This window comes from Globicephala melas, chromosome 9, assembly GCF_963455315.2.
Source record: "Globicephala melas chromosome 9, mGloMel1.2, whole genome shotgun sequence".
NCBI lineage: Eukaryota > Metazoa > Chordata > Mammalia > Artiodactyla > Delphinidae > Globicephala > Globicephala melas.
The window spans coordinates 66,298,361-66,325,515 of record NC_083322.1 but is presented as its reverse complement, the minus strand read 5'-3'; the positions used below and the strand labels follow the sequence as shown (position 1 = coordinate 66,325,515).

The following is a 27,155-nucleotide window of genomic DNA, read 5'->3' as shown; positions in this document are numbered from 1 at the left end:
ATAATAATGATAATAATAATAGAAGTCAGACCTCAGTAGCATTAGAGAAAATATATGGATAATAACAACAGCTCTGAGCTACGCTTAAGTTTTCAAGTCTCTCTATAGGTTAGTTAGGAAATTGAAGTTGATTTGAGACTAAAGACAACTAAAACTTACTGTTTTCTTTCTTTTAGAGCATACAGAAAGAATGCCTTTATCAATATTAAAGATGTTTTTGTCATGGGGAAAATGCCCCCCCTTTTTTCATCTGTTTCAATGTATTTATATTTCTGCATTAATTAATGTTTATACATTGGTACAATCATTTTAATGTTAAAAGCGATGTGGTATAAAACCAGGCTTAGCGGCCTCATGATTATTTTCTTCCATGGCCTGAAGCTTCATTTTAGGATTAAACAAAGTATGACTGTGTGAAGGTTGATTTTCTTGTTGTTTTACTTTTATTTAAAAGAAAATTTAAATTTCTTTAGAGAAACTTGTTTCTTAACCCTGTGAGAGTGAAATGCTACTAAGTTCAGCAATAAACTATTATAATCTTAAGATAAAAAGAGCATTTGAATAATAAGCAAGAAAAATAAGGTATTTCTTTAATGGTTTGGCTTTTCTTCCCCCTTCCTTCTTTCCTTCCTTCCTTCCATCCACCCATCCACCCATCCATCCATCCATCCATCCGTCTATCTTTACCTCTTTTCTTTTTTCCTTCTTAGTTTTATACATTTAAGTTTCTGTGACAAATTACCGTATAAAGCAGGATGGGTTAAACATATGTAAATATATATATGGATTTAACTTTGTCATTTATTTAAACGTGTACCTTAATGGATTTGAGCTGTATTTGAGACAGAGCAATAAAACTGGTATGTTTATACTGCAAGTTCAAGTTGACTTGCTTTAGCTCTCTGGAAGGGTGTGACATGAAAAGATTGCGGTTGGGCCCCATGGCTCATGCTGGACTGTGTTTTTGTGAATGGAGGCGGAACTCCAGCTCTGCCTGCTTGTCTGGAGGAATTGCTGAGGAGATCAGCTGTCTCATTCACGGGCAGAAAGAATGACTCATACATCTTCCGCCTTGTTTGGCTCCAGGTCATTGTTACAGTGGATAGAACTGGTTTTAATTAAATATTAACCCCTTTTCAACTTGACATTTGTTTCAGTTGTAATTTTTCCACTTTTTCCCTAGCTTTAAAAGAAAACCTGACAGGCGCCTAGTTTGTAAGAAAAAGGGGGTTTTTACTTGTTTGCAGCCAAACTTGGAAAATATTTCAACACTCACCTTTCCTTAAGTAATGATTATTACTTTATTTGAAGGTTTAAAATAAGCACAAAAGACAGACAAACTCTGTTTAAAAATTGTGCACTCCCCACCCCAGCCCCGCCCAAGAAATGTTAGTTAAGAAAGTATATTAAAATTCAAAATAAGGGTTAGTGATTCTGTGACATCAAGACTGTGATTAATATTTTCATGGGTTTCTTTCTCATAATATGTATTGCGATGTAGTAGAACGAGAGAGAGAGAGAGAGAGAGAGAGAGAGAGAGGGAGAGAGGGAGAGAGAGGAGAAACAACTTTGGATAATAATGTAGGTAAATAGCTGAAAGTGCAAATACTTCCCTTATAAAGGCGAAGTCCTGAGACTTGATGGCAACTTGTCTATTAATGTGTGATGAACTGATAGAAGCGCTCCAGCTATTACCAGTAAAATCCACATGCTTCATCTTCTTGAAAGCCTTTTATTGGTCTTTTGGTATATACTTTCTCTTCTCCTTTCTTACTCTTTCCCCTTCCTCTTTAATTACAGAGTGTGGGGAAACATTTTCATTCCCCAAAGGTGATTATTCCAAGCATAGTTTATTATAGATGGCAGTGAAAAAACTAATTTATTTTTAGGTTGGCCTCTATTGTTAATTTTCCACTTTGGAGTTGGTATGGCTTGCCGCAAATTTTCAGGAAGCTGTAGTTTGCTACTTCACAGAATTCCCCGTGAATGGAGGAAAAAAAGGAAATGTACGATACGAGTGTGGCAATACTTTGTCATATTTTCCTTGCCCAGATCCAACTTGTGTTTTTCGTTAGCTGCTTTCCTTTGACTCTAACTTGAAGTTAGAGGTAGACTTCAGCTTTTGTCCATTTAAGTAGCATGCTGCTTCATTTGGTCTATTCAGTTTCTTAAGATTAGCTTCTGTGAAAATGTGAGTCATATGTTTTTTGTTAAAATTCTGGAATATGTTCAGGCATAAGTGTGAAGTATTTATTCAGTATGTTAAGGAGTTAGAACAGAAATAGCAGTTCTTATTCTTTTTACAAAATTGTTGGTATGTAGCTATTTTCTGTATTTGTGAGGTATAACTTCTGGTTTCTTCTCCTCCTGAAGTTTTCCCTCCCCAGCTCCCATCTCCCAACATACGCTGCTTATCCATCAGCGATTTTTTACGCCTTTCTTGCAGTGATATATATCATTGAATTGCAACTTTGTCTTCTGATAGTAAGAAAAAAAAAGTCTGGCCTTTGGGACAGTCATACCAGCATATTCTGTTACAAATACGTTTTTGTTACTCACCCGCTATTTTTAACTATTCCTGTAAAGGGATATTACGTTTTTATTAGATTCTTGTAAATGTTGGCTTTTTAAAAGCATAGTGATTGCTGTGGTTGATAATTTTGCATCTCAGTAGTTATCTGGGTTTAGCTGTTAATTTCAAAGGAAAACCAAAACCTGTGGATATGGTGGGAAAAATGTGTAGGGTTTGATTCTGTCTGCCTGCTGTTATTTATTAAATAGATATTAAAAACACTTTTTGTAATTTTTTTTGGTGAAGACTTATTTTGATCGTTACTCCTCCACTTATAATTTGTGAGTCTTTGAGAAAAATCAGGTTTACTGTACTGTCAAAAGATTGTTTATAGCTAAGAGAATGCTAATGTACAAATTTTAGCTGCGATTTTTATCCGTCTCCAATATAATTCATTAGAAGTAAAGATATTAAACTTGCATTGTAATGATTTGAGTAGTACCTCGTGTGTGAATTGAAAAAAAGGGATGGGTGGTGGAGGTTTGGAAAGAAGAATATAAGTAACGTTTCTTGAGTATCTGATATTGTGTCTGGCGTTGTGCTTAGACTATTCCATTTAATCCTCATGAAAAACCTATATTATCACTATTAAACTGATGAGTAAAATGGAGTTCAAAGAGGTTAAATAATGTTACACAGTTTACACAGCATAACATAGAACAATGATTTGAAGGTTGTTGGCCTTTAGTTAACCTTGGTATCAGGTATTAGTGGAATCGGAAGAAAAAAGTACCTCTTCCTCCAGTACAGGCTGATCAAATAGGTATCAGTTCTAATTTGGAAAAAAGCGCTTAATTTGTTTGGTTTTCTTAAGTGGCAGAGGATGGAATTTGTCTTCAATAAACTTAAGTATTGGTGTACAGAAGAAAGTTGTTAGAAAATAATTGAATGTCAAACTGCATATGTCTTGGTAATAGGCAAGATTATCGTTTGTTCCGCTCTTAATAATATAACATAAATTTTATTCAACCAAATATTTGTTTTTTTAAATCCTATTAAATAAGCTGACACAACAGACATTTTAATTCTATGTATGTTGTGTTCCTTTTTTATACAGAATTTTTAAAATGTAGAATTTCTTTTTATATGAATTTTTTTTCTTAATTACCAACACAAAGCTTTTTCAACAAAGACTGATTATGTTAATAAGAATTCCCCATACAGAATAGGCACTTTTAAAAAAATTAATTGACATCTGTTTTAGTATGACTTGATTGGATAAAAAGTTTCACTCTTAGATAATACTAGTAAAGTAATACTAACTAATCAGGTTATAGCTAAAGTTAATTAGGATTATAACTCATTATAAACCCAGCTTTTATGTAGCTTGTATGTCTGTAAGTGTGCGTATTTGTGTGTGCAGATGAAAACTCATTTTTTTAATATGTCAATTTGGAATAGGTTATTTTGACGCCTAAATTAACTGTGATGAAAATATTCTAGAAGTGAAAAATATACTTGTGTTTTCATTGCCGAATACATTAAGTTCTTGCTCCTCAGAATTTTTTTCCTTTACTAAAAATAGGGTAGTCATTTGACATTAGGACTGATGAAATAGTGATATTCTTTTGTTAGTACTAAATAGTCACCTGGAAAATATTTTGCATGAAAAGATGGAGTTTGGTTTTATTATTTACTATTTTTATTATTGTGACCATAATCATTGAGATATAATATTTTATCATATATGACCAAAATCAATGATAATCTTTTCATGTAAAAAACTTTGTCACATATTTTGGCCAAATTTAGGGCAAACATTTTTAATTGTGGTAGTCTAATTGGCAGTAGACCGAACATATCAAAAGCAGATATTTCGAAAAAGCAGAGGGATATGTGTAGTAATTACACATCATTTGGAAGAATTGTGTGGTTAATTGAAATGGGCCGCTTAAGCACCGGCAGTAGGTGAATTGAAATACTTCTTACTCCATTCTTGCAAAAACAGAAAACAAAAAAAACCCCACTGCATCTAATGGAATTCCTGTAGCTTCTTTTATTTTGCATGTTTCTTTTATTTCCACGTGGCAGGTGAAATTCAGAGGGACTACAACTTCCACCATTTTATTTCTGACATACGTGTTTTCTGGGTGACACTGATGATGGCTTCTATTTCTCCTCCCAAATATTGCTGTCAATGCCATTTTAAATATGAGCTCATTGGCAAATAATCATAGGTTTGGTCTCAGTCTAAAAAGCTCTTCCATGAGAGATCTTACTTGACATTCTTTATGCCTTGGCAGTTTCTCTCTTAATTTTGTTTTCTTTTTTTTTCCTCAGCTCAGGTACCTGACAATGATGAGCAGTTTGTGCCAGACTATCAGGCTGAAAGTTGTAAGTATACTATGACTCATCTCTTGAACTTTTCTTTGTCTTTGTTTCCTGCTTTTATCCTTTCTCTTTGGTTGGTCTCCACTTCCAGTGTCTTTTCTTGCATTGTGTCCGTGCCTTTTTAGCTTACAGTCATGAGGTGATTGTATTTGTCAGGTTGTGACCTCAGTAGAACCCCTGTAGGATCTGAAAAGAGCTTAGGAAAACTGATTGGATTAAAAGAGGGTCCTGTTCTCTATTTCGTTTATATCCTTGGAGAAGAAACAGGGTGTGATCCATGAACATGCGAGTGTTTACTTCCAGCTTTTCAGTATGTCCAGCAGGAAAAGTGTGTGTGCTGATGGGAGACGGTCAGTAGTTCAAATCCTCATGAGATTTATTGTATAACATAAAAATCTTAGACCACACATCCTCTGGCTTATTGTATTATTTTACACTCATGAATTTTCACCTGCTTGGATTTAATTTTTAGCCTCATTATCTGCTTCCCGGTTGCAGTCACACAAATGCAAGTAGCCATTGGCTTCTCTTAGGATCCCTTCTGTGTTTCTTTCCCCGAGCCTTGCTCCAGGGCTTGTCATAGCATGCGAGAGGAGTGATTCAGGGGTTCTCCCCTCCTCTAATCAAAGAATGAGCATTTTGCCTGTATCAACATGGTTGCCTCGGGGTTTGCTTCCGATATTTATGGTTTGCCTCTATCAGCAAACTGCAGCTATTGACCTGAGGTGTGAATAGTAAAGATAAGGGTATAAATGCCATCCCGATTATAAAACTGACCTAATACATTTTTGTTCTTTTAGCACCAATTAAAGCTGTAACTTGTTTCATTTTTCCAGGCCATTGACGGTTTCACAGGAGGCAGTAGCAACAGCAACAACAGATGCTTAATACCTTACAACTTATCAAACCCATATTTTCACACCTAATATCATAAATCTAACACAAATACCTACGTTACTTTGAGTAACAGATGTTCGTGTGCAATGTTTTCAGCTTTTATGTTTGCTATCTTACATTTCCCAGGTGTCAAGGGTTGTAAGAGGTTTCTTCCAGATTCTCTCCCGTGTTACATATTTTAGTTCGGCGTCATTACAATTTTTTTTCATTTGTGGTAAAATATATATTACAGAAAATTTATCATTTGAATCATTTTTAAGTGTGCAGTTCAATGGCAGTCATGTTGTTGTGCAAACACCAACACCATCCATTTCCAGAACTTTCTTATCATCCCTACTGAAAGTCTGTACTTACCAAAAACTAACTCCCCACTTACCCTGCCCCCAGCACCTGGTAACTGCTGTTGTATCAGCTTGATTTTTGATCTGAGAAGAGAATTTTCTGTACTGTTTGATATATTTATTAGACATAGGACTTCAAGAAACCTGTTCAGCTAAGGTTTAGACCTTAATTAGAGACTCTTAGAAATTCCCGGAAGGATGATGGCTAAGGATGACAGCTAGGCAAGGTCTCCCTTTCTTCGGTGAAGTGTGGGAAGAGAATGGTCACATTTCCACATGTCCCTTCCTGTGAGGCACTGGAGTTCTTTCTAAAAACTAAACCTGTCATCTGAGTGGGAGAGTTAGTCTCATGGAGTCATTTTATATCTGAAGAAATTGGTAATGATTTTAATACTCTACCAAATGCCTAAAGGTAATTTTTTATTCCTTTTCTTATTTGCCGTCTTTTTGTTTTTTCGTATTCTTGATTAATTCGTCTCCTTGAACTCACTTCTCTAGGTTCACAGCATATGATTTTTTCTTTCTTTCTTTATTCCTTTGATTACTCCTTCTCAAGTCACTCATCTGCTTTCTCTGTCTTTCCCAGGGTTCTGTGCCGTGCCAGCACAGTCCCACAGAACTTTCTGTGATGATGGGAATAATCTACGTCTGTACCGTTCAGTATAGGAACCACTAACCACATTCCTCATTGAGCACTTGAACTGTGGCTAATGGGACTGAAGAAATTAATTTTTAATTTATTTATTTTTTATGACTTTAAATGTATGTGAACACATGTGGCTATCAGCTACTGTGGTCAGCGTGCTTCTGTTGAGCTATGTCTCCTACGTCGTTTTCTCTAGTGCGGGTCTCCAGTCTGTCCCCGTCTACTGAACATCTGGTGCCCCGATCCACCACTGAGGTCCTGGTGCAAATTAGAAAAACGCAGCACCTCTGCACTCACCCCCTCCGCCCTCAGCTGAGCATCAGCATAAAACACCATTTACATAGCACCCCCAGTTTTCAATGTGATTCTCCAGTGACAGTACACTCTCAGTAAGGCCAATGGTGAAATCTTTACTTTTTTTCTGCCCAGCATCTCTCTTCAACTTCTGTTGCCCTTCTAAGTTGATGGCATCACCAATCCAAGCTGAAAACCTTTAATTTATCTTCAGTCCGTCCCAGTTCTTTACCATTAACCTCCCTTTGCTTACCAAGTTGTTAATTCTATGTCTCAGAAATATCTTAATTTCATGGCTTCGACTCCATTGCTAATATTTCACTGCCTTAGTTCACACCCACTTTCTGCCTCCACGGAACTTGTGAATCAGCCTTTCTGTTGGTGTTCTTGCCTTCGTGTTTCCCTCCTTCCAGTCCGCTCTCTGCAATGATATTAACACACAGCCATGTGACCTTGTTAATTTTCTCTTTAAACTTCTTTCAGGACAAAGTCCTAATTCTTTAGCTGTACAGAGCATTGTTCTATAACCTGGGCCTTGGCTATCTTTTCAGTTTTAACTCTTGCTATCCCAGCACCCTGTGTCTCTCCATTCTCTAAACTTGAGCCTTTCTAATTTTTCAGTCCCCCAAACAGAGTGAGCTCTCTTATGCCTCTACCTTTGCACGTGTTCATTTTGCTTTAAAATTTTTTAAGTTTTGCTTTGCAGTCTGGTGTACCTCCAACTCCAGACTCAGCTGCGAGTTCACCGCACTGAGGTCTTTCTTGACCTTTCTTTGCATCCTTACCCTGCAGAGTTAGACTCTATAGCATCTTGTATCTTCTGTTTATTATAATATTGTAGATCCATGTCAGTAAGACTGTGAACTTCTTGAGGATTAGGAGCATGTCATAGTCAGTATGCCTGGCGTGTTTCAGAAGCACCATAAGTAAAATTGTTGTCATAACCATGATCAGCTTCTTAGTGCTGATTTTCTCCTAAGGATTTTCGAAGTCCTAATTCCCTTCTTAAGGTAGAAACATCTGATCATGCCTTAAAGCATTATATATAGTGTCCTTCTGGAAAAACATGCTAAAACCATGAATTAATTTAGCCAAGCACTTTCAGAATGCTGAAATTTTATTTTACTTCAATGAGTGAGTATTTACAGTTTAACAAATATGGCTCTAGGACATATGAATAAAACACCTAATTATAGAGGAAAACCTATAAACACACGTAAAAATAAATCTGAAATAGTCTAATAAGAAGAAAGTGGAGATGTGATTTATTTTAAGTTTCACTGACTTAAAGGACTATTGTTCGGATGATGGTGACCAGCTAATTTCAGTCTTCACTGAGGATGGAGAAAGAGGGAAATAATTTAAATAGAGGAATAGGGCATATGGATTAGACTCTAAAGAGCATTTCTGGATGGAGAAGGTTATCAAATACTGGAATTGAAAGGCCATCTTGTCTCCTAAATGCCCTTTGCAAATGTTTGATACTTGTCTGTCTGGAAAAGCTTAGTGGGGCAGAGGGATCCTATCTCTAGGAACAGAAGGAAACTCCATCCCCTCTGTGTGGCCCGTCTATAACTTCTATGGGGCTATTTTTTTCCAATGGGAATAATCAGATTTCCTTACATACCTCAATCGAATAAAATGCTTCTGTTTTTGCTTTTATTGCTTTAGCCCTTTGGTAAATGTAGGTTAGGAGAATGAATGGCAAGTTTCTGCCCAGCACTGTATTACAGAACATACATTCGAGTGTAACGTGTATAAACATACGTAGAAGAGTAGGGAACAGAGCATTCAAAAAATCTGAAAAATGAAATTAAACCATAACACTGGGGTATTGCCTAGAAATTTTCCTGAGCATCTCTTATTTTTATTTATAAAGTTTTTCTGTTGGAAACCTGGAATCTTAATGATGTCATGCTATAGTTTGGTAACCTTTGAAGGCTGCTGACGTTTGAAGCATGTATAGACATTAAAAACAAATGAGAACAAACAAAAACATCATACAAGCCCATCCTAGGAATTGAATGGAGGTTAAGAAAAACAATTATGTGGCTCAAACAAACTGTTTCTTAGAAATGAATCTTTTCAGAATTCAGACACTGTGGAAAAAGATAGAATAACTTTAGGATACGCTTTAGTCCAGAGGAAGTAGAATTATATCTCTTCAGAAAAGAGAATTAAAAGAGTATTTAGAATAATAGATGAGCCTTATCTTTCCAAAGTAGATACAAATTTGTGTATAGCTGAATTTTTGTAAATCATGTGTTTTAAATTCAATACATCAATAATCTTACATTTTAAGTCATATACTTTAAATTTAGTTATACCACTAGTCTTTTAAAATCTACCACCCCTCATTTTCTTCATGTACAAAGTTGTGTGTTACTATTTTTCTAACTTGTTCGTTTCCATTTGATTACATTAGTTCCTTTCCATGTTTCCCCTACAGTGATTCACATGATAGATGATATTCACATTTACATTTTATGTTCTCCCAGAGCATTCCCAGGGGTTTAGCCAGGGTTATGCAAAATTCCCAGTAGGATAGATCCTTGTAACTCTACACCTTTCTTTCACACCCGAGAAAGAACACTGGAATGCAAATCAATTAGAATGATGTCATTAAAGGAATAATAACCTTGACTCTTCTCTGATATATTTATGAAAGTAAATATAAAAAGTTTGCAAATTTCTCTACTTTAACTGAAGTTTGTAACACAATACTAGTGACCCATTCTGAAAATAAGACAAACCAGTGTGTGCGGACTCAACTGTTTAAAGCCATTATTACACGGGTGATACGTTGTCTATGTAAATGAAAGTCCTAGCTGCACTTCATCTTCGTAGGAATTTTTTTAAAAAAAAATAGCACTTGGGGTGCTTTTTGCAGTGAAGTGGCGAAAAAAAATACCTTAACAGATTCATGTTACAAATCTGCTTCTGAAAAAAGCTGAAGTTAGGTCTATGCAGACCCTGACTGAATAATTCCTTTTATATTAACATGCGTTTGTCCTGGGTTGGAAAGTTCCACTTAGTGTTTGTGTTTCTTAATTTTCTTCCTTTCTACTAAGCTACCTTCCTGCATTCTGTTCCTTTCTACACAGACAGTGAGTACTTTATAAAATTTACTTTTCGTTACTAATTTTGAAACCTTTCTTACCTGATTCATGTCTTGGATGTGACTGGTCAGGAAGATCTTGTTTTTTATTTCTCTAACTGCTTTTACCAGAAGGTGAGCACACATTCACAGAGGAATTCCGTTTCTGAGATTGGAGGAAGTGAGTTTGTTACTGTGTTTTGTCTTCTTTTTAAACATTTTTGGAGGTAAATTTAAGCATGTCACCGTCATCAGACTTAAACTATCCATTTCAAGGATGAAGTGTCTTCTGCCTTTCTCACCTGCGATCATACGTATGTGTATGATCTCAGCCATTGCCAGCCCTTGAAGGTTGATTCCTTTGTGTATGGTTTTTGTTGTGGTTTTTGTTGTTTTTGGTCTGTTTGTTGCTTTGGGGGTTTTTTTCTTGGTTTTTTTTTTTTTTTACAGTTTAAATATTTTATCAAAGCAATATATTGATAGAGTGGAAAACACAAGTAAGATCATTCCCCATTTTTCACAGTTCTCTTCTCTAGAGGCAACCATTTTTTTTTTCCTTTGTAGTTGGCTCACATACTAAATAATGTAATTGTACTGCAACTTATTGATTTATCAGTTTTAGGGTTTTTTTGTTGTCCTGTTCAGATAGATAATCACTTTGGGTAAGTTTAAATTATTTTCCTGAAAGTCATCAGCTATGTAATTTTACATGAGTCCAGTAAACTTATTCACACTTGAGTGTGAATATGAATTATTTGGGAAGCTTATTCAAATGCAGGTTTATGGTCCCTATCTGTGAGAGTTTGACCGTTTAGGTCTGGAATTGGGCCCTGTAATTTCTAACGAGCTGTTAGGTGATTCTGATGCAGGCCTTCCAAGGAGCACAACGTTAGAAATTTTACTATCCTGTTATTTACTTATTTGTAGACTAAAGATAGCAGCATCAATTTTTTGCAGTTAAGTTGTAAGATGGACTTGGCTATTCATACACAATTCATTATGTAATAGATACAGTTTCTGAAGATGTTATTAAGTAATATATTGTCATCTTGTTGAAATATACTAGGGAATTGAATCTATATAAAAATGATACTGTTGAAGTGGTTTCTTCATTTTTATCATTTTTACTTGAGTTATTTGTGTTTTCCAATTGCAAAGACTATTTTCTACTTATTTTCTCTTACCTTTAGCTATAAGAAAGTCATGGCTGATTGTAGATCCCGGTCATCCTTCAATCAATTCTACTTTAGAAGGCTACCTAGTAAATTGTGAATTTTCCCAATCTGGTTAGAGAGAACCAAGCATTAGGGGCCCCATCCTTTTCCAAGTACATTCATTAGGGATTCTTGTTATTAGATAGTCTGCTCTTCCTTTGGGAGTGCACATCTGCCCTATCTATGCCAGTTTTGAGTCCAGCAGCCACATTTTCAGCAAAAAAAAATTTAATTCGGTGCTTGACTGTTTCACAAGGAATGTATTTTTCAAACCAAAATAGAAACCCAGTGAAAAATAAGCTGCATCTTGCCATAATTTTCATTTTAGATAACCTCCCAGGAATCCACAAAGTTTTAGAGAAGAAAGAAAATCTAAATAATACACCTTGGGCCTGTTTCTTGATCTTTATTTACTTATCCGTAAAATGACAAAGAAATAATCTCTCAGACCCAGGCCACGTTGTGACTGTGACTCTCTTTCCACGCTCAAGGGAAAAAAGGAAGGGTAACATTTAATATGGTAAATGCTTGCTTGATTTTGAAAGTGGACTTTAGAAAAAACATAATGGGGAAATGTATAAATAGCAATTACCATAAATTACTATGTACTTATAAGTAAACAGTTGGATCAATTTTATTAAGATCTGCTCTAGGAGAGAGATCCCTTTCACAAATTTTGGTTCTACCGGTTTATTCTTCATAAGGTAGATAGTTCAGACTCAGTGCCAAAGTGAAAACCAAAAGACAAAGGAAAACAACCCCACCTTCCAAAAAAAATTGGAGTTTGTTGTTTCCTTATAGCTGAAAGCTAAAATTACGTATCTCAACCCAAGATTTTAGCTTTTTGTTTCCTATTTTCTTTATCGTTCTTTAATTTTGCCTTCAATATAACAAATTATCCTAGAAATTAACTTCAGAAACATGCTCAAAGGGAGTACGTCAACAAATGCTTTCCACTTAGCCTGCCTATAATTAGTAACAAATTATTTTGAGAAAAGTGATCTGTGCCTTTGGTTGAACGTTACTCAATATTAAATAAGTATATCGTTATGCAGTAACTGGATTTATTAGTCTGAAAGCCAAATAGTGTTTATTGGAAAAATTAGGTAAGGGATGAAGGTGGAAAAGTATTTGCAGAACCAAAGTTATGTTCTTTGTTCTAGTATTTTTAATATATACACAGATGCGTATATATATATTGATGAATTTAAAAAGCAAAAACAACATTTATTAGTATTTGCAAATAAAGCCAAAGCAGTCATGAAAATGAGTACATTTGGGGGCCACCAAATGTATGTAAATTTCATGAAATCAGATATAAAGGACCAATGAAGAGGTAATCTGAGCTAAACCAGTACATGAGAATCTTTATGTCATAATTGTATGTTTAGTGTTCTTATGGGGTTTTATTTATATCATTCTGTTTTTTCCATTTTTTCCCTTTTATAACATTAAACGTCTACTTAATAGGCACAGTGCTTATTTGCTTCTGTCTGTTAATGAATTTTCTCCTAATGAGAGTTTGTGCTGTGTCTCACTGAGTAAAAATGGTTGGTTTGATGTGGTTGCTTTTTTAAATCTAATGAATTGTGCCCCAACAAGCACTACTTTGCTTTGGCATTAGCTGAGGCTTTTGTGAACCCAAGAACGTATTTATCGGCAATTTATCAGGAGTGGCTAGATTAAAAATCCTACTTATATAATGTCTGATTAAAGTTTAAGAAAAACTACTTTTGTGTGCTAATGATTTTATATGCCATCTTTAAATCTTATTTAAATCTAAGGTTAGCAAAGTTCATTTTGCCATAGATACTACATTGTTAAACCGTTCAGGTTTGTTTCATAATTACTCCTAGTTGTTGAATTTACAGTGCTTTTAAGAGCGATTTTTAGATGCCATGGAAGAGGTTTGAATTGTGATTGTTCCTTTATGTTTTATAGGGAAATATTATATTCATATTTCTGTTTGCAAAATTGGAGTGCTTATGTACGCTTACAAGCGTGAGCCATATCCATTATCTTCATTTTTATTATTTAAAATATGAATAATATATCTTAGTAGTATAAACATTTTTATTTTACTTATGAGATTTTAATTTAACTTATTTACTGATACATACGTCTATACAGTTGTATATTAAGGATGCTAAGTAAGTTTATAAGACACTGAAAGTTTATTCGTTCAGCGAATGTGCTTTGAGCCTATTATATGCCATGCTTTGTTCTAGGCATTGCTGATACAGTGGTGGGCAAACCAGAAAAATACCTCTGCTCTCGTGAAGCTTTCGTTCTTATTGCATGTAACTGATAAAGTCTTATTCATCCCATGTTGAGGGATGTGAAATTGTATCGGGATGAGTGTGTATTCATAGTCACTGTCTGTTCCGACTCTGATCTGTTATGTTCTGAAGAAAATGTACTTAGGTGTTTTTTTCAAGTTTTATGTTTATTTCCACAGAAAGCACTCTGCTTAAAGGTGTAGCCACTGGATTTCCCAGTGGATGACTCTCTGTGTTCATACCTCTTTAGCCTAAGCCTAAATTCCTGTGATGGTTGACTAAGAAGAATATTTTACAGCTTTTTAAAAATTATGTACTCTCATGTTAATATTGGGTTGGCCAGGAAGTTCGTGTAACATCGTACGGAAAATGCCGAATGAACTTTCTGGCCAACCCAATACTATACATTGTATATTACTATATACAGTGTATTAACCTCTACATTTTGAGATCATACTCGTTCTTTAAGATGCCGTTCATATGTCATTTATTCCTTAATTATGTTCGAATTAATGACTTCTGTGTGCCCCTAAATGCTTTGTGTGCATCTCAATTTAAACACTATTTCAATTGGCTTGTAGAGGATGGATCATGTCCTACTCATCCTTGTATGATTCACATGTTGTGGCGGTTGAATGAGTATTGAAATGAATGAATAGCTTCTTGGGTGCTTAGACTCTTTCTAAAAACATATTCATGCACAGGTGGCTTAAGTTGTTTGAAATCTAACACAGATATCTTCTTTTATCTTCCATGTTTCATTTTTATTTGAAGGATAATGGAAAGCTGTCTGCATTTGTGTAACATTAGAGCCAAGTCTCAGTTATCAGATTAGGGGTCTCTGATAAATATTATTTAAGACTCATATCTCACATTTCTCAGTAATCTCTATTTAGCACGAATACTCTGAAATAACTTGGTATTGTTCCAGTTTTATACAGAGAGAAACCTAGGATGTAAAATAATTCAGTAGGTAAAGCATGTGATGACTGATATTACAGAGGTCAGACCCCAGCTCATACTTTCTTTCTCTGTGGAAATCTTCCTTCCCTGAGCGCCCTTCCTTAGCCCACTTGTAAAGATTTCAAAACTGTTATTACCCTTGGGAAAAAACCTACATTGTTAAAAAAGAATGTTCTTCATATGAGACACCAATATTGTTTGAAAATTCTTCTTATCAAGGTGTGATAAATTGACAGAGACCAAGAGAGCTGGGCGTTTGTCCCAAGAAAGATATTCTGTGAACTGATATGAGCTAATTACCTACAGGAAAGCAAGATGGGAGGACTTGGTATTTGGGGACTATTGCCAATCCTTATCTAGGCTACAGTGCTTTTTTTCCTCTTCCTCAAATATTTTATCTTACTTTTCCAGCATTTGAGAGGTTTATGACAACACTATATATTTTCATGTTTATGCGCAGGTTTTGACTTCAGAAATGTTTCAGACCTGGCATATTTTCCTCGCAGGAGGTGGAGGGAGAAGAACAGTTTGGGTAATTATGACAGTAGTAGTAGTTAGCAGCAGCAGAATTAGTAAGAGTACTAGTCACAGTCGTAGTGTCCATGGAATTGCCAAAATAGTAGTAAATATTCATGAAAATCCCAAAGCTGCAGCTTGAAGAGACATTATAGATTAGTGATATCACCATTCTTCTGTTAAAGATGAAAAACTGAAATCCAGAAATATTATTGGGCTGTCTCTGATTTTAAAAAGAGTATATGCTCTCACTTGTGTGTAGGTAAAACAGCAAATAAAAATTCTATGAACCTAGACACTGTCACTTATATGTGACCTTTTCTTTATCAAATTCTCCGTTTGTAACCCTGGAATAAAAAATATTTTTCTCAACCATTTTCTCATTCAAGAAGGTACTTTTAAACTCTGCAACCTTATTAGCACAAATGTGTATTTTTCAGATAAAGGAATGAGTTTAATTCAATACGTCTTTATGGTAGGCTTTTGTTTATCTGCGTTACCAATTTTAGTGTGTCCGTATTTAATTCTTAGTTTACTATTATTTAGGTTTTTCACATTAAGTATGATCAACATCTATAAACCGCTACAAAATTCTGGATACATTTTGATCAGAAAGAAATATATACCTTGCTTTGTCCACTTTTCCCTCTGAACTTCTCAACACTGACATTTAATCCTAAACCATAATACGCTCTTCTTAGATTGTCTTCCAGCTATAGAGTTGCCAGGAAAAGTTCTGTCAAATACTCTCAAGGCAACTGGACTCGGTTAAAAGTGGCTCTTTCTTATCAAGATGTATGGATAATATTGAAGCAAACCTTTCAATAGTGTTAGCTTTTCCTTTGAAATGGAGGTCATGCTGTGAAGTGAACTCTTACTGCTGTTTGAGGTGGTTTTCCTCCATCCTCATGGACACAACAGCCTTATTACATTGATTTGATTTGATTCTCTGGTCCATGGCACTGGGGCTAGAATGTCAGGTGACTCAGTTGTCTCAACTGACAGGGCTGCAGGGAAAGCCAAGTAACTGGATGTCATTGCTCCCTTTTTTCTGAATGTTTTTGCCTTCCTCAGTCTCTCCACATTCTTGTTTTCTTCTAGGGTAATCAAACCTTATTTTCCTTTCTGAAAGCTCTACGTTCGTTCACTGTTTTATTGCAGATTAAAGGCTGGTGCATTAGAAGGTTATCAGCTAATCAATAAACTTCAGGCATCCCATCTTGTGATAAAACTGTTTCATTGATCAAAGTGGAAATTAGGCCCTTAGCCTTTAAATGGCAGTTTCTGAAGGTTTGGAGAATGTGCGTATGGAATGTATAGCCCAATCCTCTTGTGTATATTGAGAGGTAGTGGTATGAGTTTAATGTGTGTGTGTGATGTACACAGAAGCAGATCCACGTATAAAAATGTCTTTAGGGCTTCCCTGGTGGCGCAGTGGTTGAGAGTCCGTCTGCCGATGTAGGGGACACGGGTTCGTGCCCCGGGCCGGGAAGATCCCACATGCCGCGGAGCGGCTGGGCCCGTGAGCCATGGCCGTTGAGCCTGCGCATCCGGAGCCTGTGGTCCGCGACGGGAGAGGCCACAACAGTGAGAGGCCCGCGTACTGCAAAGAAAAAAAAGTCTTTAACTGTATTTTATTTAACATATCGTTCTCACTTTTCTTAAATTTTTTTTTCAAATTCTGATCAGTAAACCTCTCTCTCCCTATCTCTCTAAATATATAAAACCTATTTTTGTTAAGACTGGTATTAAGATGTCTTCTAAACCCCTAAAGTGAATTTTCAATAATTGCACACATAGGAGATAAAGGTTCAAATGCTGATTGTGAAATGAGAAAAATAATACTCTTATTTTCATATTAATTACGTAGTTAAATAGATAATAGCTTAAGAATCTTAAGATTTCGCTTCTTTATTTTGGTAAATGGAAGCTTGCTCTTTTGGTTGAGTTCCTACCATTGCTTTTTTTTTTTCCATAATGAAAAGTAAGTTTTGCCAACAAATATTCATAGTGCCAGGCATTATGCTAGGTGCTATAGAATGAAATTTAAAAACAATATTTGTGATAATACTAATCTCTATTTGTTTAGCAATTTAGAATTCATAGATCATTTTCACACCCACGTTTCATTTGTACCTCGCAGTGGTCCTGGGATGTAGGCAGAGCAGACAACGTCATACAGGTTTAGTGAGATTCCCAAAGTCTCATAGATAGTGAATGTCAGAACCAACTCATCTTGTAGCATTTTCTCTTACACGCATCTGAGCAGAATGTGTTAACCCGTCATTCCTTGAAATGCTAAGACTAGACAAGTGAATAAAAAACATAAGTATTTTTTCCATTTGCATGTATACATACATAAATTTATGTTTGTATAATATAATAAATTAAAGGAAAAATGGAAAACATCCAAAAGTTTCTTACTGTTTATGGATTTCTTCTAATTTATAACAATGTACAAAATAACATATATGGAAAGCATGGGTGGAGTAGACAGTCCTTTAAGTTCCCTATTACTCTATGAAAATCATGCTCATACTTTGAGTTGTAGAGAGGTGTGGTTAACTCCTGTGTATACATAAGCCTTCAGCTTCAGGAATCCTGAATGTTTGATTAACAAAATAATGAAGCTCTCAAAAGAGAATTTTTAAATTTTGGTTTGGAACACTATTTCTCTTTGGGCATTGTATAACTTGGCCAGAAATAATTCCTGATATTGTGCAGAAATTAATTGAACATTATATTTGACATTCTGTCTGGTACAACTTTTTTATGTCTATTCATGCTGTTTTATAGTATTAATGCTATAGACACTAAAGCCATGTAATATAAACATGGGATCCTTTCAGGGGACCAAGGGCAGTGTACTACATAAGAGCAAGGCATTGGACCTAGGATGCTTGAGTTGAAATCTCTATTTACTAGGTGTGTGGCTTTGTATAAGCAACTTAAGATCATTGTGCCTCAGTTTCCTCCTGTTTAAAACCTGGATAATAATGTTCCCATCCCTTAGGGTCACTTGTGTATGTTTATATAAAATATGTAAGTAATGAACAGTGAGTAATAAACTACTATGCCATTTTAAATAAGGACTTGAGCATTGGGATTTTGGTATCCATGGGTGGGAACAGATTCTAGAACTAATACCCTGAGGATGCCTAGGCAACAACTGTATGTCTGGCACATAGAAAACAGCATATAAGCTTTTATTCTATATATACACAAATATATATGAAATACACAAAATACATAATTCAGATAATATTTCACAAATGCATTTATTTTGATCAACTTACTTTTCTGTGTTGTTTTTGTTTGTTTGCTTTTGCCATATTCAGAAATTATCTATACCTCCCAGCTTACAGGCTTATCTACACATATTGTAAAATAGTAGAAGAATACTATTTTAAAAGGTCAAAAGAATAGTATTTGACCTTTTACTGTTGGTCACACTAAGCAGTTCAGTGCATATCCGCAGTGATACTGTCAGAAGACACTCAGAAGTGTTGTTTGTTCAAACCTACTGTCATTTTGACTCTAAGGATTCATAAACAGAAAGTTGACCTGGAAACATTCAGTACTTGAAAAACAGACCTGGTTATAGGATCAGTTAACATCTTACATTTAAGATTATGGGTTATGCATTCTGGTTGATCAAGGACACCCTGATTTGTGGGTCTAGCAAAATTGCCTGCATCTTCAATGTTTTTGTTGATTTTGAAGTTGATGTATTCATTGAAAGGGAAAAAAAGTGTTGATTTTTCAAGACGCAACCTTTACAGTGCAAAGCGATAATAATTATAGTGTTCACTCAGCCTGAAGAAAAAATTTCACCAGTTAAATAGCAATAATCAAGATGAGAACTATATTAGAAGGGTGCTAATTTTATGATCCTCTCTTATTTAAATAATAAAAATGAATCCCCAGGACCTTTGCTGTAACACTACGTGCAATGAAAGGGTATTCAGCTTTAGATGTGGCCTGTGGAAGCCCATTTAAAAGTAATTCGTTGCTTAAGTTGTGAATGACCTAAGATCATCCTTATCAAATAGGATGAATGAATTAGTTAGGCAGTGGCTGGGCTTCTACCAGACCAGTTGTGTTCGACCTAAGAATTGGACTCTGCGTGCTAAATTTAAGAAAAGTTGGTTCTAGCTGTACCTAAAACAGAACTGGAATTAACTAACGTTGGATGCTTGTTCAGCACTGAAGTAAATAAAGATCTTAAAGTAGCTATAATCTCACAAGGCAACACGTTGGCTTTAGGTTCAAATCTTAAGTTCCACAGTTTACCATATTTGTGATCTTGGGCTAATTACTTAACTTCTTTAACCCTTGTAAGTAAGAGGAGAAAGTAAATGGATTGGTGTAATGATTAAATGAGATATTTTATGTCAAGATTTTGGCATGCAAGTTAGTATTTGATAACTCAGTAACTCTATAGAAGTAAGACATTATCGATGTCTATACTCTTTTGAGGCCAGAGGATTTCATAAGCTACAGTGACAATTTCAGAATAGTAATGCTAATAATACAGTTAAAAACAATTGAAAGTGACTGCATTTGATTGACCTAGTGGTGAAGAAATTTGGTTTGTGTTGTCATTCCTGCTACCTAACCACCTGTTGGTAATATACCTACTCTAGATAGAGATCATCAATAGATGGTTCTTTAAAAAGTAAACCTCACCCTCCTTTCCATTATGCTCCATTACCAACCCACAAGGAAGAAACACTACAGATGTAGCAGCGTATACATTACAAAATTGTGGAAGATCCTGCTCTTTCTCTAGTTGGTGTGGTAGGTTGTCTATGCCCAGTGCTTGAAGTTTTTCCTGTAGGAAAGATAAACACTGTATTCGTGACTCACAATTTGGGGGTGGGGGGAAAGGTGGTTTGACAGACCCAACCATTTTTATTTATTTTATTTTATTTTTTATTGGCAGAGGCACATTTAATTTACAGTGATTATACTATCTATTATTCAGCACAGTTTTAAGTACTACAAGCTCCCTGGAGAACAGGGGGGAAAAAATGCATGTAAAAAGAACCCAACCCTCTACAAAATCACACAATGCAGAAGAATCTCAGTGACAAAATACAATTCATGGCACAATACTGTATTTTAAAGTACTTTATATTTCTCAATTCTGTATTTCATTCCCATGAGGAACTCAGTTTATTTATTTTTTTGAATTTTTGAATTTAATTTTTTTTATACAGCAGGTTCTTATTAGTTATCCATTTATACAGATTATATATGTCAATCCCAATCTCTCAGTTCATCACACCACCACCACCATCCTCCGCTGCTTCCCCACTTGGTGTCCATACGTTTGTTTTCTACAACTGGGTCTCAATTTCTGCCCTGCAAACCGGTTCATCTGTACCATTTTTCTAGGTTCCACATATATGCGTTAATATACCATATTTGTTTTTCTCTTTCTGACTTACTTCACTCTGTATGACAGTCTCTAGATTCATCCACGTCTCTACAAATGACCCAATTTTGTTCCTATTCATGGCTGAGTAATATTCCATTATATATATGTACCACATCTTTTATTTTCTTTTTTGGTTCCACATCTTCTTTATTCGTCTGTCAATGGGCATTTAGGTTGCTTCCATGACCTGGCTATTGTAAATAGTGCTGCAATGAACATTGGGGTGCATGTGTCTTTTTGAATTATGGTTTTCTCTGGGTATATGCCCAGTAGTGGGATTGCTGGGTCATATGGTAATTCTATTTTTAGTTTTCTAAGGAACCTCCATACTGTTCTCCATAGTGGCTGTATCAATTTACATTCCCACCAACAGTGCAAGAGGCTTCCCTTTTCTCCACACCCTCTCCAGCATTTATTGTTTGTAGATTTTCTGATGATGCCCATTCTAATGGGTGTGAGGTGATACCTCATTGTAGTTATGATTTGCATTTCTCTACTAATTAGTGACGTTGAGCAGCTTTTCATGTGCTCCTTGGCAATCTGTATGTCTTCTTTGGAGAAATGTCTGTTTAGGTGTTCTGCCCATTTTTGGATTGGGTTGTTTTTTTTTAATATTGAGCTGCATGAGCTGTTTATATATTTTGGAGATTAATCCTTTGTCCGTTGATTCGTTTGCAAATATTTTTTCCCATTCTGAGGGTTGTCTTTTAGTCTTGTTTGTAGTTTCCTTTGCTGTGCAAAAGCTTTTAATTTTCATTAGGTCCCATTTGTTTATTTTTGTTTTTATTTCCATTACTCTAGGAGGTGGGTCAAAAAAGATCTTGCTGTGATTTATGTCAAAGAGTGTTCTTCCTATGTTTTCCTCTAAGAGTTTTATAGTGCCCGGTCTTACATTTAGGTCTTTAATCCATCTTGAGTTTATTTTTGTGTACGGTGTTAGGGAGTATTCCAGTTTCATTCTTTACATGTAGCTGTCCAGTTTTCCCAGCACCACTTATTGAAGAGACTGTTTTTTCTGTGTTGTATATCCTTGCCTCCTTTGTCATAGATTAGTTGACCATAGGTGCATGGGTTTATCTCTGGGCTTTCTGTCCTGTTACATTGATCTATATTTCTGTTTTTGTGCCAGTACCATACTGTCTTAATTACTGTACCTTTGTAGTATAGTCTGAAGTCAAGGAGTCTGATTCCTCCAGCTCCATTTTTTTTCCCTGAAGACTGCTTTGGCTATTCGGGGTCTTTTGTGTCTCCATACAAATTTTAAGTTTTTTTGTTCTAGTTCTGTAAAAAATGCCATTGGTAATTTGATAGGGATTGCGTTGAATCTGTAGATTGCTTTGGGTAGTAATTTTCACAATATTGATTCTTTCAATCTAAGAACATGGTATATCTCTCCATCTGTTTATAGCATCTTTAATTTCTTTCATCAGTGTCTTATAGTTTTCTGCATACAGGTCTTTTGCCTCCCTAGGCAGGTTTATTCCTATGTATTTTATTATTTTTGTTGCAATCGTAATTGGGAGTGTTTCCTTAATTTCTCTTTCAGATTTTTCATCATTAGTGTATAGGAATGCAATTGATTTCTGTGCATTAATTTTGTATCCTGCTACTTTACCAAATTCATTGATTAGCTCTAGTAGTTTTCTGGTGGCACCTTTAGGATTTTCTATATATAGTATTGTGTCATCTGCAAACAGTGACAGTTTTACTTCTTCTTTTCCGGTTTGTTTCCCTTTTATTTCTTTTTCTTCTCTGATTGCTGTGGTTAGGACTTCCAAAACTATGTTGAATAATAGTGGTGAGAGTGGACATACTTGTCTTGTTGCTGTTCTTAGAGGAAATGCTTTCAGTTTTTCACTATTGAGAATGATGCTTGCTGTCGTTTCTCATATATGGCCTTTATTATGTTGAGGTAGGTTCCCTCTATGTCCACTTTCTGGAGAGTTTTTATTATAAATCGGTGTGGAATTTTGTCAAAAGCTTTTTCTGCATCTATTGAGATGATCATATGGTTTTTCTTCGTCAGTTTGTTAATATGGTGTATCACATTGATTGATTTGCATACATTGAAGAATCCTTGCATCCCTGGGATAAATCCGACTTGATCATGGTGTATGATCCTTTTAATGTGTTGTTCGATTCTTTTTGCTAGTATTTTGTTCATGATTTTTGCATGTATGTTCATCAGTAATATTGGTCTGTAATTTTCTTTTTTCGTAGTATCTTTGCCTGGCTCTGGTATCAGGGTGATGGTGGCCTCATAGAATGAGTTTGGGAGTGTTCCTTCCTCTGCAATATTTTGGAAGAGTTTGAGGATAGGTGTTAGCTCTTCTCTAAATGTTTGATAGAATTCACCTGTGAAGCCATCTGGTCCTGGACTTTTGTTTGTTGGAAGATTTTTAATCACAGTTTCAATTTCAGTACTTGTGATTGGTCTGTTCATATTTTTTATTTCTTCCTGGTTCAGTCTTGGAAGGTTATACCTTGCTAAGGATTTGTCCATTTCTTCCAGGTTGTCCATTTTATTGGCATAGAGCTGCTTGTAGTAGTCTCTTAGGATGCTTTGTATTTCTGAGGTGTCTGTTGTAACTTCTCCTTTTTCATTTCTAATTTTATTGATTTGAGTCCTCTCCTTCTTCTTCTTGATGAGTCTGGCTAATGGTTTATCAATTTTATTTATTGTCTCAAAGAACCAGATTTTGGTTTTATTGATCTTTGCTATTGTTTTCTTTGTTTCTCTTTCATTTATTTCTGCTCTGATCTTTATGATTTCTTTCCTTCTGTTACCTTTGGGTTTTGATTGTTCTTCTTTCTCTAGTTCCTTTAAGTGTAAGGTTAGATTGTTTATTTGAGATTTTTCTTGTTTTTTGAGGTAGGCTTGTATTGCTATAAAGTTCCCTCTTAGAACTGCTTTTGCTGCATCCCATAGGTTTTGGATCGTCGTGTTTTCATTGTCATTTGTCTCTAGGTATTTTTTTATTTCCTCTTTGATTTCTTCAGTGATCTCTTGGTTATTTAGTAATGTATTGTTTAGTCTCCATGTGTTTGTGTTTTTTACGTTTTTTTCCCTGTAATTGATTTCTAATCTCATAGTCTTGAGGTCAGAAAAGATGCTTGATATGATTTCAATTTTCTTAAATTTACTGAGGCTTGATTTGTGATCAAGATGTGATCTATCCTGGAGAATGTTCCATGCACACTTGAGAAGAAAGTGCAATCTGCTGTTTTTGGATGGAATGTCCTATAAATATCAATTAAGTCCATCTTGTTTAATGTATCATTTAAAGCTTGTGTTTCCTTATTAATTTTCTGTCTGGATGATCTGTCCATTGGTGTAAGTGAGATGTTAAAGTCCCCGACTATTATTGTTACTGTTGATTTCCTCTTTTATAGCTGTTAGCAGTAGGCTTATGTGTTGAGGTGCTTCTGTATTGGGTACACAGCTATTTATAATTGTTATATCTTCTTGGATTGATCCCTTGATCATTATGTAGTGTCCTTCCTTGCCTCTTGTAGCATTCTTTATTTTAAAGTCTATTTTATCTGATATGAGTATTGCTGCTCCAGCTTTCTTTTGATTTCCATTTGCATGGAATATCTTTTTCCCTCAGTTTATTTCTAGTAGAGGAAAAAAGTATATCAACAATTTAGAATTCTGAGACCCAGCCATTTTTAAACCATGGTTAAGAGTCATTCCATTTTAGAAATTGTGTGAATTATTTGCATAGATGTAGTGCCAAGATAAAGATAGACAAATATTTAAGTCTTTATTTACATGGAGTACAGTTCTCGTGCATAAAAATATGTTAAAAACCAAAACCATGATCCTTGAATTCAAAAAACATAGTGGGAAGTTTGGAAGACGAGGGTGAAATATGCCTGGGATAGTTAAGATACAGTAGAGTGAGGAGTTAACATAGCAGCTAAGAGTACAGGTTCTGGGGTCCTACTAGTTAGGCTCATAACTCGATCTGCTACTTTCTAATTCAGTGATCTTAGTAAGTCACTTCGTCTCCCAATACTTCCATTTCCTCAGCTTACAAAAAGGCTCTCAATGGTAAGGATGCTATAGATGTGGAACAAGGGAACAAGCATACAACTAATCAGGGCGTTCATAATTATTGACACTATTACTATTATAAAATTAATAAAAGTCCTGCATGACTAACAAATTAAATAAATGTTACATAACTTCTATAGCTTTTCTAAGAGATTAATGTAAATTGGAGTAGTTGAGAATGTCTTCATGAAACAAATGAAACATGACCTGGAACTAGAAACCCAGATTCATGGAATGAAATGATCCATGAAGTGAAATGAACCTAGAGATTATCCACCCTTCATGGGCAGTAGTAGTGAATACTTGTTTAGTGCTCCCTGTGTGCTGGGTACTTTTCTAAGCACTTTATATATATCTTCATGCATCATCCAATCTTTACAACAACCTTGTGTACTGCAAACTATTAGTTCCTTTTTTTCAGGTGGGAAGATTGAGGCACAGAGTGGTTAAGTGGATTGTGTCTGATCACACAGTGACCAAGTTGCAGATCTGACTCTAGAGTTTACACCCATAACCACTATCCTATGCTGTTCCAGATAGAGTTTTGTGCCAAAACTAAGGTTGGTGGGGGAAAACAATTTGCTCAAGGTGACTAGTAGTTAGTGCCCAAGAAGTTAGGCACTTAATCCTTCTTAGCGCCTAATTTACAATACTTCTGTGCATCCGCCACCTCAACTGGCTCTTCGTGATTTGTGTGATTTCCCCAGTCATGATGGGAGGGCCTGTGAGGTGAGATGAAGGCCAGGTGTTAATTTCTCTGAAGAAGGCCTGAGCATTTTCTGTCCTTTGGGGAGAAAGGCAGCAGTATTTGGAGAATAGGTGTGCATTGGATAGTGGGAAGACGAAATTTGATAGGTCACAGTCAACATTTGTGAGTCAGCAGAAGTCCGTCAGGTACATTTGGGATTTATTCCTAAGGACAAACAGGCCAGCCTGGAAATTTCTAAGCATGAAATCAGATGTCATGTTATTGAGGAAGAGAAAGTGGAGAGAAAAAAACAAAGGCGCATAATATATATATATTTTTCTTTTTTTCTTTTTTTTTTCTTCGGTACGTGTGCCTCTCACAGCTCTGGCCTCTCCCGCTGCGGAGCACAGGCTCCGGACATGCAGGCCCAGCGGCCATGGCTCACGGGCCCAGCCGCTCCGCGGCATGTGGGATCTTCCCAGACCGGGGCACGAACCCGCGTCTCCTGCATCGGCAGGCGGATTCTCAACCACCGCGCCACCAGGGAAGCCCTATATTTTTTGTACATATATTTCAGCATATAAGCACACTGTAGGTAACCATATTTAAAAGAGGTACATACTAAGTAATGCACCTGTATCAGAAATGTTATAATTATGTTGGTGGAATCTAATGTGGTAAATTGAAGAAATGTGCAGTGGCTAAGAATTTATATGCATGCAGTTGTAAAGGGAGAGGGGAATCAAGCTTAATCTGACAATATTTATCCCTATGCACACCCTCAGTTTACAAAGCTTCCATTAACTTCAAAGGAATGAGGTGGAGAATGCAAACCAGGCCTGTTTTGTTTGTGATCATACGCTTGTTTTGTGGGTGGTATCCTTGTGTTTCTCCAAAGTTCATCTTTTCTATTTGCACACACGGAAGGAGAGCTGAGTCCTCTTTCATCTTCATATTTTTCTAGTTTCTTGGAAATGTCAGTTACAAAGGAGGGCTGTATAAATCTTCTTTGTGTGGTTTAAGTGCTAATATAAGCTGCCGAACATATCAGCTGGCTACAGTATTTGACACACTTAATACTGACTTTACACCTGCAGTTATAGCAGACGTATTGGTAGAGCTCTGTGTTCTAAAGAATGAGATTATATTTCAGAATACAACATACAAAAGAAATATAAAAAAGTCCATGAGTTTCCTACATTGTGTTACATCGGTAAAACATTAAGCAGCTTGAAAAAACGCTGTTTGTTTTCATTGTCTGTCATCCTCTGATCACTCAGTTGTAGAAAAATGATTATTCCTGTATAATTTGTGATCTACAGTAGGCATTATAATATCCGTTTATTCACAGGGGCTTGCTGTTAACATCTAAGCATCTCAAGAGGCAAATTTTAAAGAGGTGCTTTAGGTTGACACAGCAGTAAATCTAGTTTTGACAGTTTTAAAAGAAAGCAGTTAAACATGCGAATACATTGATTGTTTGGATATACCAACACATTTGAGCATGGAGATCCATTTATATATACCTTACGTCTTTAATTTTTTAAATCCACAAGGAGTATTAGTAACTAATATTTATTTAAGTGAAATTTATGTGAAAATACAATCCAATGCAGAATTTATTTCCCAGTTAGTGCATCAATATATTATGAATAACATAAAGACTTGCATTGTGCAAAGATTAGTATGATTTGATATGTACCTTGATGTTACCACAAAACGCTTTGTCCAAAGTAGAAGTAAAAAGATTTGTAATATACAAATATTATTGCCTCCGTGCTGTGATTTTCTATTTCCAATAACACCTGTACAGT

At 35.6% G+C, this 27,155-nt stretch overlaps 1 protein-coding gene across 10 annotated transcripts in view; it reads left to right on the top strand.

Annotated features, from left to right (window-relative positions):
* Positions 1-27,155, top strand: part of ETV1 (ETS variant transcription factor 1) — a 96,289-nt gene that overhangs the window by 7,641 nt on the left and 61,493 nt on the right. For all 10 annotated transcript variants that reach the window (XM_060304677.1, XM_030857164.2, XM_030857166.3 and 7 more), the window contains one exon: positions 4,853-4,906. In XM_060304677.1, coding sequence (XP_060160660.1) covers positions 4,853-4,906 — 54 coding nt within the window. The remainder of the gene's footprint in view (positions 1-4,852; positions 4,907-27,155) is intronic.